Here is a 14,690-nt window from a genome sequence, read left to right as displayed (position 1 = left end):
CCTGGTCACATGATCATTAAGCCACTCCCACCTGGTCACATGGCCAGCAAGCCACACCCACAAAATAAGCCACGGCCACAATGTGGTTGTAAAAAATTGTGTAGCCCTTTCCTGAATCCTCCCCTGGTCCCCAGGGCAGGCATGCTAATAAAATGTAGATAAGAGCCTATCTTACCTGGGTCGCTGATTATTTTCATTGGAAGGATCCTTCTCAAGCCAACTCTCATAGAGAGATTTTTCTTCATAGCCTTCATCGGGACTCGAGACCTGCGTAGGAAATGAAACTTGATCTGTCATCCATATTTGTTTGTTTGTTTGTTTATTTGTTTATTTGTTTGTTTGTTTGTTTGTTTGTTTGTTTGTATGCCGCCCCTCTCCGCAGACTCAGGGCGGCTAACAACAATGATAAAAACAGCATGTAGCAATCCAATTAATAAAACAACTAAAAACCCCTATTATAAAACCAAACATACACACAAACATACCATGCATAACTTGTAATGGCCTAGGGGGAAGGAATATCTTAACTCCCCCATGCCTGGCGGCATAAGTGAGTCTTGAGTAGTTTACGAAAGACAGGGAGGGTGGGGACAGTTCTAATCTCCGGGGGGAGTTGGTTCCAGAGGGCCGGGGCCGCCACAGAGAAGGCTCTTCCCCTGGGGCCCACCAAACGACATTGTTTAGTCGACGGGACCCGGAGAAGGCCAACTTTGTGGGACCTTATCGGTCGCTGGGATTCGTGCGGTAGCAGGCGGTTCTGGAGGTAGTCTGGTCCAAAGCCATGTAGGGCTTTAAAGGTCATGACCAACACTTTGAATTGTGACCGGAAATTGATCGGCAGCCAATGCAAGCCACGGAGTGTTGAAGAAACGTGGGCGAATCTTGGAAGCCCCACGACGGCTCTCGCGGCTGCGTTCTGCACGATCTGAAGTTTCCGAACACTTTTCAAAGGTAGCCCCATGTAGAGAGTGTTGCAGTAATCAAACCTCGAGGTGATGAGGGCATGAGCGACTGTGAGCAATGACTCCCTGTCCAAATAGGGCCGCAACATATTGCTACTTCTTTAAACATTTTAAGTGCTGTAAATCCAAGCTGGTTGATTGGTTACTTGGTTTGAATGCAGAGGTTCGCGAACTGGTAGTAGCGACCTGTGGGTGGGCACCCCATTGCTATGCTGTCCTATTTAGGCGCATTTTGAAGCCATGTGCATGCATGCAAGTTGCACATGTGAGCAAAGAGCATACCTGGAAGCCCACGCATGCGTGCACGCTCAGATTTGCTAACCACTAGGGAAAGGAAGTTAACATCATCTCTGTTTGAATGCTTACCCAGCACAATCAAGAGATTCTTCTGGGTTACAAACTTAACAATAAATAAGTTGATAAAACAAGAAGCATTACTTAATTATTTTACTATTGTCATGGTACGTATATACGTAATATACCTATACAGCAAAATTCACATAATGTCCAAAGTTAAAGAAAATTGAGTACTTGCCTAATCTGTTATCATACTGAACCTTGTAGGTTCAGTCCAAAGCCTTAAAATGTTACTGTGCTGTCTATCATTTGTCCTTTTTTGTGGCTATTCAAATAATGTGGCTTAATCAACTGAAAAAGGGTCCAATCCTAACCCAGTCATTTGACCTTTAAGCCACCCCCTGGTCACATGATTGTCAAGCCACTCCCACCTGGTTGGCAACCACTCCTACCCGGTCACATGATCATCAAGCCACACCACACAAAATAAGCCACGCCCACAGTGTGGCAGTAAAGGTTTTAGCAGCCCATCACTGTTTCTGCTGAACTTTGATAGAAGAACACGTGGAATTAGCAGTGCTTTCATTTCTGGCTCAAAGCAAAATGTTTCCGCCAATGGTGTGTATTGTCCAACTATACCTCTTTTGTCAGATTATACACCAACTGGTTCAGAAGAGGAGTACAGTCAACCCTCAAAGTGTAATTGCCTGCAACACGAATACAGAAATTGGTTTGAAATCAATGTTAACAGTTCCCTTTCAAAAAATACCCCACGCTTTAAAAAAAAATTTTAAAAAATCAAAATAAAGCCTACCCTCCACTACTTCGAATTGAATTTATCTACAGGCGCAAACCTTCCCTCTTTCTTTTACTCCAGGGAATATTCCCTCCTCTCGAGATGAGTCAAGGCATAAAATTTCTGACAGCTTACATGTTAACAGAAAGATACTTACATACATAGAAACTTAGAAGATTGATGGCAGAAAAAGACCTCCTGGTCCATCTAGTCTGCCCTTATACTATTTCCTGAATTTTATCTTAGGATGGATATATGTTTATCCCAGGGATATTTAAATTCAGTTACTGTGGATTTACCAATCACGTCTGCTGGAAGTTTATAGTAAGCATCTACTATTATTTTCTCACGTTCCTTCTAATCTTTTCCCCAACTAACCTCAGATTGTGCCCCCTTGTTCTTGTGTTCACTTTCCTATTAAAAACACTTCCCTCCTGAACCCTATTTAACCCTTTAACATATTTAAATGTTTCGACTTTGTCACCCCTTTCCCTTCTGTCCTACAGACTATACAGATTGAGTTCATTAAGTCTTTCCTGATAAGTTTTATGCTTAAGACCCTCCATCATTTTTGTAGCCCGTCTTTGGACCCGTTAAGTTTTATCCATATCTTTTTGTAGGTGAGGTCTCCAGAACTGAACACAGTATTCCAAATGTGGTCTCACCAGCGCTCTATACTGTGGGATCACAATCTCCCTCTTCCTGCTTGTTATACCTCTAGCTATGCAGCCAAGCATTCTACTCACTTTCCCTACCGCCTGACCGCACTGTTCACCCATTTTGAGACTGTCAGAAATCACTACCCCTAAATCCTTCTCTTCTGAAGTTTTTGCTAACACAGAACTGCCAATGCAATACGTACTCAGATTGAGGATTCCTTTTCCCCAAGTGCATTTTTTTACATTTGGAAACATTAAACTGCAGTTTCCATTGCTTTGACCATTTATCTAGTAAAGCTAAATCATTTACCATATTACAGACCCCTCCTTTATTTATTATTTCGATTACTATTTCCCCCTTCTCCGGAGACTCAGGGCGGTTTACAGCATCATTATTTGGTTAGTATCTGGATGAAAAACTACGAGGAAACCCAAGGACTGGGGGAACAGATGGATTTTTTTCTCTAAAAGCGAGAAAGAAGGCGTAGCTTCCAGACCATTGCCAAGAAAACTACAGGGATGTGTGAACAAGTCTACCAAATCACCAAACATTAGGCTCAACTTGAAGGAGACTGTACTTGAACAGCTAATAATAATCTATTTTTAAAATGAGCATCTGTTCGCTAGGATGATGTTCAAGTTGACAGTGCTAAAAATGATTTTCCCTTTTTTAAAAAAATCTGTTTTACATTTGCTAACCATCATTCTGGTGGAGGAGGAATTATTCCAATTTCATTTCTTTTTCCCAAAAGAAAGGGCATTTCAAGGGACCCCCTATGAAAATCTCACAGATGAGGTCAAGGTTCTTATGCTTACCTTACTAACAGGGTGGCCGAGGGCTGGATGTTGGCAACCTGTCTGTCACTCTAGCTTCCCATTTAGTCACCGGTTACTTAATTAAATTCAGGGGGAACTTCTCCCAGGGGCTCTGTGTAGATTAGGATGTGAGCCCAGCCCAACGGGGCTGCAAAAAGATGGAGAGATGCTCATTAGAAAAATAAATTTAGAAAGAGAAACTGCCCAAGAATGCATGGTCTCCATGTCTATCAGGCACAAAAGACCAAAGCCACACATTAAGTTTCGATTAAAGGTAAATGTTTCCCTCATACAGATGTGCTAGTCGTTCCTGACTCTAGGGGGCAGTGCTCATCTCTGTTTCAGTGCATTTTACCAACTTCAGAAGGGTGGAAGGCTAAGTTAACCTTGAACTTAAACTACAAAACTGTTGGCAGTTAGCAGAATTAGCCTGCAGTACCACATTCTAGCCACTGTGTCACCACGGCTTTATCCAATCCTGTTTACAGTAGCTTTCTAGTCCAAACTAGGATTGTGTGTATATGATCTGGTTTAAAGTGACATAATGCAGTTAGATAAATACCGTAATCTGTAGTTTATTTTAAGGGAAGGCTTAGAGGACAAGCTACCTTTTGTTCCTGCATTTTAATTGATTACAGTTGTGGCTATTGTAACCTATGATTTGATTGTAGCTTTGGATCCCGTATGAAATGTGTTGCACACATCTCTTACTACAAGATTGGAAAATTGTGACCCTCAAGATATTGCTCTAAAGAAAAATCTCCTTTGAGTTTGAGTCCAATTGTTATGACTTTGTGAACACATCCATGCCATTTTCCTGGATGGTATAGAAATGGTTTTACTTTGTTCCAGAATATTTTTCATCTTTACGGCCTAGTCTACAGGGGCCACTATTTCTCTCAGCCAAGTCCTAGCTGAGTCCAATCCTTCTTAAGCTTCACAAGATGGCTCAAGGTTGACTAAGTGTACTAAGGGATAATAACAACTGTGAGGCAAGAGTGAAATTCAACAGGTTCTGACAGGTTCTGGAGAACCAGTAGCAGAAATTTTGAGTAGTTTGGAGAACTGGCAAATACCATCTCTGGCTGGCCCCAGGAATGGGGAGGGAATGGGGATTTTGCTTCCTCTGCCAGGTCCAACAATTTAATTTAATAATTTAATTTAATAATTTAATTTAATTTAACTTAATTTAATAATTTAATTTAATTTAATTTAAGTTAAGTTAAGTTAATTTATTAGACTTATATGCCGCCCCTCTCTCACAACTTAACTTAACTTAACTTATTCCATTTATAAGCCGCCAATCTCCTGAGGGACTCCAGGGCGGTTTATAAAGCCACACCTAGAGAACTGGTAGGAAAAATTTTGAATTTCACCCCAGCTGTGAGGGATCTTTGGTGCTCTCTAAACTTGGTTGTTTCCTTGCAGGCATTTCATTACCCTAACTAGGTAATATCATCATTGTTAGTCTATCAGGTATTCACCTTCAATGGAAGAATCCGTGTTGATGTAAGCCACAGCCCGTGTCTGAAGAAGTTTGCTGTTCTCCTGCAATTGCAAAAAGAAAAAGAAAAAAAGAAGGAAGGAAGGAGGGAGGGAGGGAGGGAGGGAGGAAGGAAGGAACGAAGGAAGGAAGGAAGGAAGGAAGGAAGGAATGTATTATGCCCATTATTACTGATCACAAATAGCATGTAAATGAAAAGTGGAAAACTGGAAACTTTCCAAAGTGGCTGAACTAAAATTCCCAGAAGCCACAGCCAATGGGAGCTGGCCAGGATTTTAGGTTCAGCATTATCTACGTGCAATGGTGGGTTCCTACTTATCTCGCTGCTTCCTCTCACATTGCATAGGCGCGCTTCTCTTCCCTTCCCTTCCCTTCCCTTTCCTTCTCTTCTCCCCTACTCTACTCCATTCCATACTGTGAGGACCAATCATAAGCCACTTTTTTCAGTGGCCATAAATGGAGGACAACCTGTGGATGAATAATACAATTTTACAGAGTCCTTCACTCACCTCTGCCCACTCTGTGGAGCCTAATAATCCAAATTCTTCTGCATCCCAGCTGGCAAAAATGATTGTTCTTCTTGGTCTCCAACCTACACAAGATGAAGTTAAGATTACAGAGGAACCTTCATTCTTATGGCTGAAGATGAAAACCTATCAATGTCTATGGACAAATAAGCTGGAGTTAGCTTAAAACCAGCAAATAAATCATTTTTAGCATGAGAAAGGAGGTTTAAGCTGCTCAATAGAAACATCTTTTGGGGCTTTCCTTTATATTTGGAAGATAATTTTTATTTATTTGTTAGCTTTATTTATCTGCTGCATTTATTGAGCAAAGACTGTAATAAATGAAGGGAGGGAGGGAGGGAGGGAGGGAGGGAGGGAGGGAGGAAGGAAGGAAGGAAGGAAGGATCAAGGTGGCTTAGAATCCACTTCAAACGCATGTTGACATTTAAGTCCCAGCACATCCCATCTCTGCTTTGGCTTCTCAATTTTTCCATCTATTAATCTTACCTTTCTCCACCATCTTGCCAAAGCTGCGAGCAACCTCTTGAAGGACAGCAGCTCCTGTGGTGGGGTCAATACCCCCAAAGACCCAGGAATCTCTGTGGCCTCCAAAAATTACATATCTATCTAAGAAAAGGAAGCATAAGAACAATACATTCTCATAAAATTCAGCTAGAGTTTTGTTAAGGAGTGTGAAGAACCCTTAAGTTATCTATCTATCTATCTATCTATCTATCTATCTATCTATCTATCTATCTATCTATCTATCTATCTATCTATCCATCCATCCATCCATCCATTCATTCATTTATTGAATGTGTATAATTTTAGAAGAGCTGTGCGTGTGTGTGTGTGTACATACAGATACAGTTTATATAGTAGATAATGTATATTTTTGTGTGCCTGTGTGTAATATGTGTAATATGTATGTACACATATGGCATATATACATAGAATTAAATAGTATATTTCGGATGTTCAGTAATAGTAAATAGAGAGGGAAACTGTATCTCTTTGAGGCGAGGAGAGGCCAGGCACCCTAACCCTAACCCTTGTCGTGAGTGTCGTCAGGTTGGCCACCTTTAAGCCAGTCACATGACCTTTAAGCCACCCCTGGGTCACATGATCATCAAGCCACTCCTACCTGCTCACATGGCCAGCAAGCCACATCCATAAAATAAGCCATGCCCACAGTGTGATAATAAAACTTTTTGCACCCTTTCAATGGAAATGACCCTCCTAACTGAAAAACTTAAGGTAGCAAAGGGTTAACTAATGACAGAGATTATCCAAGGGGTTGCTTGCCTGGGGAAACCAACAGTTATTTGAACTCAGATATTTCGTAAATTACTCAAGACCCACCTATATCACCAGGCATGGGGGAACTGAGACACCTTCCCCAGGCTTTTATATTTTATGTTTGGTACGTATGTGTTTTTTTATTTTAAATGATAGGGTTTTATATGTTTTTTTTCTTTTAATATTAGATTTGTTTCACTGTAACATTGTCTTTATTATTGTTGTGAACCGCCCCGAGTCTTCGGAAAGGGGCGGCATACAAATCTAATAAATTATTATTATTATTATTATTATTATTATTATTATTATTATTATGGCAGTTCTGTGTTAGCAAAAACTTCAGAAGAGAAGGATTTAGGGGTAGTGATTTCTGACAGTGTCAAAATGGGTGAACAGTGTGGTCGGGCGGTAGGAAAGGCAAGTAGGATGCTTGGCTGCATAGCTAGGGGTATAACAAGCAGGAAGAGGGAGATTGTGATCCCCTTATATAGAGCGCTGGTGAGACCACATTTGGAGTACTGTGTTCAGTTCTGGAGACCTCACCTACAAAAAGATATTGACAAAATTGAACGGGTCCAAAGACGGGCTACAAGAATGGTGGAAGGTCTTAAGTATAAAACGTATCAGGAAAGACTTCATGAACTCAATCTGTATAGTCTGGAAGACAGAAGGAAAAGGGGGGACATGATCGAAACATTTAAATATGTCAAAGGGTTAAATAGGGTTCAGGAGGGAAGTGTTTTTAATAGGAAAGTGAACACAAGAACAAGGGGACACAATCTGAAGTTAGTTGGGGGAAAGATCAAAGGCAACATGAGAAAATATTATTTTACTGAAAGAGTAGTAGATCCTTGGAACAAACTTCCAGCAGACGTGGTTGGGAAATCCACAGTAACTGAATTTAAACATGCCTGGGATAAACATATATCCATCCTAAGATAAAATACAGGAAATAGTATAAGGGCAGACTAGATGGACCAAGAGGTCTTTTTCTGCCGTCAGTCTTTTATGTTTCTATGTTTCTATGTTTCTATTATTATTATTATTATTATTATTATTATTATTATTATTATTATTATTATTAATAATATTAATATTATTATTATTATCCACATTTTGAAACCAACAAAGAAGATGGCATAAGCCACAGGTAGGCAAAGTTGGCTCTTCTATGATGTGTGGACTTCAACTCCCAGAATTCCTGAGCTAGCATGATTGGCTCAATAATTCTGGGAGTTGAAGTCCACATGTCATAGAGAAGCAAACTCTGCCTACACGTGGTATAAACATTAAAACAGAATGAATATGACCGGGAAAGCATTAATTTCAACACTTTCCCCCAAACAAACAATCATAGCTATGTTATCATTATGCCATCCACTGTAATCCTTGCCTTCCTTAAAAAACATGCTTAACTTGGTTTCCAGCTGCCCAAAACCTGCCCAATCTGGTTTTAAATAAAGTAATTGGCATTCAAAACTCACCAGGCTCCATTGCTCCTTTGATGCTTCCAATCACATTATATATCCGTGTGATTTGACTGGTGCTATGAATGTGCATCTTAACTTTTCTGCCATAGAAGAGAAGGGGGGGGGGAAAGGATTTGGGGACATGGTAGTGAGGTCAACCCTGTTAGGAGCACCTGAAAGCATTCACAAGTTGTTATGTTTTGCAAAAGGACTCAGTTCTGCTACAGGTGTATCAAAGTCAATCATTTACTTGTGGCTGGGCAGGAGAATGTAGAGACAGCAACTAGGATGATTAGGGCAGTGTTTTACAACCAGTGTGCCGTGGCCCATTAGTGTGCCGCGAGACATGGTCCAGTGTGCCGCGAAGAAGGAAGCTCAGGTTCCGGTCTCACAACTTTTTGCTGAGAGCCAGAGAGAGAGAGAGAAAGAAGGAGTGAGAGAGAGAGAGAAAGAAAGCAAGAGAGAGAGAAAGAAACAAAGAGAGAAAGAGAGTGAGTGAAAGAGAGAGAAAGAGAGAGAAAGAAAGCAAGAGAGAAAGAGACGGGGAGAGAGAGAGAAGGAGAGGAAGGGAGAGAGAGAGAGAAATGAGCAAAAAGGGGAGGGAAAAAAGAGAAATGAGAAAATGATTGAGGCAGAGACTGAGAGGAAAGAGAGAGAAACAAAAGAGAGAGAGAAGTGACTCTTGATTTAAAGCCTATGATAAAAAAGCACCCAAAAAATAAGAGACAAAAAAACCCAAGCCCTCACCTGTTTTTGGAAATGGTTCAAGAGTGTGTATACACACCCTTTGCTTGTAGCGCCACTCCGGCGTCCTTTTTCATAAAAATATTTATTTTTATTTTTACTTGAAAAGACGTCGCAGCGGCGCTGCAAGAAAAGGGCGGTCCTTCCACGTAAAAATAAATATTTTTATTTTTACGTGAAAGGACCACCCTTTGCTTGCAGTGCCGCTGCAGCGTCCTTTTTCGTAAAATAAAAATGTTTCTTTTTATGTGAAAAAACCTCCCTTTGAAGGAACTGGGGAATCCCTCCCATGAAGAGATTCCGGGGGCGGAGCTGTGACGTCACGTATACCGGCAGGTTGCTAAGGATGCCAAGATGATCACTTCCTGGATTCCTTGGAATCCAAGGAAGTGATCACCTTGGCGTCCTTAGCAACCTGCTGATATACGTGACATCAAAGCTCTGCCCCTGGAATCTCTTCATGGGAGGGATTCCCCCGCTTCTTTTGTGCCTCCCTCCCATCCTCCCGACCAGCCGACAACTCCCTGGTGTTCGCCTTCCTCTGCCGCCACGGTGCACAGCTCCTCCTCCTCTTCTCAGAAGATGACAGCCAGGCAGTGGCTTTCACGGTGTTTGGCACAAACGGCACACCAGAGCATGTTTTTTTTAAAAAAAAATCGGGTTCAGGTCCAGCATGCCAAACACCACAAAATTCGGTACGGACCCAAATTGTGCGGGTTCGGTTCAGCCAACACTACTTCCAACTCAAAGTGAGTCAGTGAGAAGGCTAGTGAGTTTTCAACAACTTACAAAAGGCAAGGAGGGTGGGGGTGGTTCTGATCTCCGAGGGGAGTTGGTTCCAGATGGCCGGGGCTGCCACAGAGAAGGCTCTTCCCCTGGGCCCCGCCAGATGACATTGCTTAGCCGATCAGAGAAAGAGTTATGAACTGGATATCTGTTCTCGGATGAAAATTAGCTGGCACAGAGAAGACATTCCTTGCTTGTCACTGCATTTTTCTAAAAAACCCTCTCTGCTTTATAAATATTAGAAATATATATTTAAAACCTGTAAACTCCATGTGTGTGGATCTATGTCTTTGGGACAGAACAGAATAATAATTAATAATAATAATTTATTAGATTTGTATGCCGCCCCTCTCCGAGAACTCGGGGCGGCTCACAACAATAATAAACAATGTACAAATCTAATATTTAAAAACACAATTTAAGAACCCTTATTAATAAAATAATCACACAGCTCAATCAAACCATACATAAACCAAGTAGTTAGGGGAGGTGTCAATTTCCCCATGCCTGGCGGCAAAGGTGAGTTTTCAACAACTTACGAAAGGCAAGAAGGGTGGGGGTGGTTCTGATCTCCGAGGGGAGTTGGTTCCAGATGGCCGGGGCTGCCACAGAGAAGGCTCTTCCCCTGGGCCCCGCCAGATGACATTGCTTAGCCGACGAGACCGGGAGAAGGCCCACTCTGTGAGACCTAATTGGCCGCTGGGAATCGTGCGGCAGAAGATGGTCCCGGAGGTATTCTGGTCCGATGCCATGTACAAACACCTAATCTTGGTCCTAACCAAATCCTGGCTGGAATCTACATGTTTGTCCAGAAAAACGACTAAGGATTGCCAGAAGACCTCAATGAGAAGGTTGGACAACTGAAGAACACTACATTTTAGGTGGGGGTTGTGGTTATAGCCATCCTCAGGGGTGGGCTGCTGCCCGGACAGTGGGGTAGCAAAATGGAGCTCCACCCCAGAGCACCCAATTTGCACTGAAAGATGCTGAAAGAAAATGCAGGGCATCTTGCATAAGCCATGCCCACAGCGTGATAGTAAAAATTTTGGTAGCCCTTCACTGTTTCCATCCTGTCAAATAAGTGCCTGATACTAAGGTGTCCCACTGTGGTGGAATGTAGCCTGGATTCCCATTAGGCAAGAGTTACATTCCAGAGGAGCAAAAGACAGGGAAGTTTAGATAATTTATGAGGGAGAAAGAGAGTGAATGGTTCTCAGAGTATATTTTTTATTGCTACAAGTGTTTTAGTTTGGCATGATTTTCTGTCTATAGGTTAAGAACACCCATAAATGAGGAACAATAAAGGAAATTGCTTTGGAGTATTTGGAGATATTTTTTTTCTCGGTTTTAGAGCTTGCTACTTTATAGCTTTCCCCACAATTGTTAAAGATCGAGTTGTTCCCAAGAGCCTCAGGAAACAGAGAAGCTGGTAAAATATGAGGAATGATTTGTATCTTATTGTATTTTTTTGGAGGGGGAAACTGCTCCGATCCTTTTCTTACGGGTGTTTTATTGTATTACTATATGTTGATGGGCCTGCTTGAGAATCCTGCTGTTTGCAGCAGCGACAAATTGAGTGACTAGGTAATAAATATGTGAGCATATGTTTCTTCTACCTAGTTATGGCCACATTTGTTTTAATTTACGTCACTGGGTTGATTTCTGCTGTAGGCTACGTTGTAAAATAATCAGCATATATATATATATACTTGTCTCTTGTGCAAAGACCATTTTTTTTATATGCTTCTCCTTGTAATTGATGGGTTTTTATTGACTCTATGCCATCCAGTCATTGGAGGCTCTTAGCAAACACATAGATTTTCTCCATGGTGATTGTCCTTAACCTGGTCCTTCTGCTCTTGCAACAATGCACTCATTGCTTCTTCCTTCCTTCCTTCCTTCCTTCCTTCCTTCCTTCCTTTCCTTTCCTTTCCTTCCTTCCTTCCTTCCTTTCTCTCTCTCCCTCCCTCCTTTCTTTCCTTCCTTCCTCCCTCCTTTCTTTCTTTCTCCCCCTTCCTCTCTCCCTCCCTCCCTTCTTTCTTTCCTCCCTTCCTCCCTCCCTTCCATCTTTCTTTCTTTCTTTCCACACATTGCCTCTTTCTTTCTTTCTTTCTCCCCCTTCCTCTCTCCCTCCCTCCCTTCTTTCTTTCCTCCTTTCCTTCCTCCCTTCCATCTTTCTTTCTTTCTTTCCACACATTGCCTCTTTCTTTCTTTCTTTCTTTCTCCCCCTTCCTCTCTCCCTCTCTTCTTTCTCTCCTCCCTCCCTTCTATCTTTCTTTCTTTCTTTCCACACATTGCCTCTTTCTTTCTTTCTTTCTCCCCCTTCCTCTCTCCCTCCCTCCCTTCTTTCTTTCCTCCCTTCCATCTTTCTTTCTTTCCACACATTGCCTCTTTCTTTCTTTCTTTCTCCCCTTCCTCTCTCCCTCCCTCCCTTCTTTCTTTCCTCTCTCCCTCCCTCCCTTCCATCTTTTTTTCTTTCTTTCCACACATTGCCTCTTTCTTTCTTTCTTTCTCTCTCCTTCATTCTCTCTCTCTTTTCTTTCTTTCTCTCTCTCTCTCTCTTTCTTTCTTTCCTTCATTCCTTCCAGATGGAAGTGATATATAAGTTCCCGCAATTTACTTTATTAACATAGCAAATGTCAATGGAAGCAGCACCAATTTACCAGAAAGCCAAGGAAATCACTTCAGCACTACAACAACATGGTCTTATTCTGAATTCAAGATTGGCATTAGAAGCTAAAATGTAGCTCACATAACGCCAATGTAGTGCTTGTCCAGAACTTAAATGGTTAGTTCTCAAATCAAAACTGACTATCCAGGCAACAAAACAACTTCGAATTGTTTTCACCTATGGACCATCAATTACTGGCACCAATACAGATAATTTGATCCTGCCAGCTCTAATTTCTGCCGGTTGTTATCAGGTTTTGTAAACTAAGTGGATTTCCTCCGACCTGCATGTATAACAAATCTTCTAGAGCAACCAATTTAGCCATCTAGTCAATTGCGACACGTAAACCTTTTGTAGTATAGTTTAGTAAGTCCAGGACATCCTGGGCTTCAGAAAGTGCTCTTGCGGAAAATGAAAACAGCTTTACATGGATTTGCCCAGTTTGGATGGGAATCGAAGCAAATGATGAATATTGGCTGCCAATTGGTATCCGAACACAATTCAAAGTGTTGGTTATGACCTATAAAGCCCTATTTGGCATTGGAGCAGATTACTTACAAGACCGTCTTCTGCCTCATGTATCCCAATGGCCAGTCAGGTCCCACAGAGTTGGCCCTCTCTAGGTCCCATCAGCCAGACAACGGACCTAGGGGAAGAGACTTCTCTGTGGTGGCCCCACCTCTTTGGAATCAACTCCCTCCAGAGATTCGTACTCAACGCCTTCCACAAGGCCTTAAAAACGCATATTTGAGAGCAGGCCACAAAGTTTAACATCTAGCCCGCCCAATGAATGAATTTAAATGTATTTTAGAATCAATGTGGGTGATTGGTTTTAAGAAATTGGGCTTTTAACTTTAGATTTCTACATATTTTGTATTTCATTTTGTTGTGAGCTGCCCTGAGTCTGTGGTAAAGGACGGCAGAGAAATCTAATATATGCCAAGACCATCATACATATACATATACATATACATATACATATACATATACATATACATATACATATACATATACATATACATATACATATACATATACATATACATATACATATACATATACATATACATATACATATACATATACATATACATATACATATATATATATATATATATATATATATATATATATATATATGTCACATGTTTTTTTTGCTGAATTTGAAAATTAAGGGAGACTAGGATAGATCTATTTTGGCCTTATTTTGGCCTCATCAGCTAGCCAAACCCACTGGGACTTGAACCTGCAACCTTTGCCTTGTAAGGCAGAGAATTATCCTCTAGGCTACAGTATCCAATCCAATGTATGTATGTATGTATGTATGTATGTATGTATGTATGTATGCATGCATGCATGTATGCATCAGTGATAGACTCCTATGGGTACGGTCAGGTATGCAGAACCGGTAGAACAAAAATGATTTTTTTTCTTTTTTTTCCAATCTGGGCTCTGGATTTGTTTTTCTTATTGCAGTAAATGAGGTTGTGTATAATTTTAGAAGAGCTGTGCATGTTTGTGTTTGTATGTGTGTGTACATACACACATAGTTTACATAGTAGATAATGTATATTTTTGTGTGCCTGTGTGTAATATGTATGTACACATATGGCATATATACATAGAATTAAATAGTTTATTTTGGATGTTCACTAATAGTAAATAGATAGGGAAATTGTATCTCTTTGAGGCGAGGAGAAGCCAGGCACCCTAAGCCTAATCCGTGAGTGACGTCAAGTGGGCCACCTTTAAGCCAGTCACATGACCTTTAAGCCACCCGGGTCACATGATCACCAAGCCACTCCTACCTAGTCACATGGCCGGCAAACCACACCCACAAAATAAGTCATACCCACAGTGTGGTAGTAAAAAATTGTGTAGCCCGTCACTGGTATTTATGTATATTAGAACTAACCTTGTGGAGTGGTGATTTAAAAATCCAGGCCCAACATTATAGGATACGTTGAGATTTCCTTTCCAACTCTCGTCTGGAGCTGCAGAACCACCCATGAACCTGGAAAAGCAAAGAAACCTTCTTTGTCTTTAATCATGTTTTTTGAGAACTTTTTACCTCCCATCCTGATAATGTTCTTTTTAAAAACCTGAAAGTTTTTAAAGGAGGTATTGTTCTTTTTAAAAAAGAAATATTGATATCGAATATTGATATTCAAATTGAAAGTT

At 41.1% G+C, this 14,690-nt stretch overlaps 1 protein-coding gene across 2 annotated transcripts in view; it reads right to left on the bottom strand.

Moving 5' to 3' along the window:
- Nucleotides 1–14,690, bottom strand: part of NAALAD2 (N-acetylated alpha-linked acidic dipeptidase 2) — a 44,790-nt gene that overhangs the window by 7,774 nt on the left and 22,326 nt on the right. The window contains exons 8-14 of one of the 2 annotated variants that reach the window (XM_070751645.1): nt 14,425–14,523; nt 8,324–8,409; nt 6,048–6,167; nt 5,544–5,626; nt 5,015–5,078; nt 1,899–1,966; nt 176–267 (exon numbers count right to left, since the gene is read on the bottom strand). In XM_070751645.1, coding sequence (XP_070607746.1) covers nt 176–267; nt 1,899–1,966; nt 5,015–5,078; nt 5,544–5,626; nt 6,048–6,167; nt 8,324–8,409; nt 14,425–14,523 — 612 coding nt within the window. The remainder of the gene's footprint in view (nt 1–175; nt 268–1,898; nt 1,967–5,014; nt 5,079–5,543; nt 5,627–6,047; nt 6,168–8,323; nt 8,410–14,424; nt 14,524–14,690) is intronic. The other variant, XM_070751646.1, reaches the window with a different exon arrangement.

This window comes from Erythrolamprus reginae, chromosome 4, assembly GCF_031021105.1.
Source record: "Erythrolamprus reginae isolate rEryReg1 chromosome 4, rEryReg1.hap1, whole genome shotgun sequence".
In the NCBI taxonomy this organism is placed as follows: Eukaryota; Metazoa; Chordata; class Lepidosauria; order Squamata; family Dipsadidae; genus Erythrolamprus; species Erythrolamprus reginae.
This window is presented reverse-complemented; position numbering and strand designations above follow the sequence as displayed.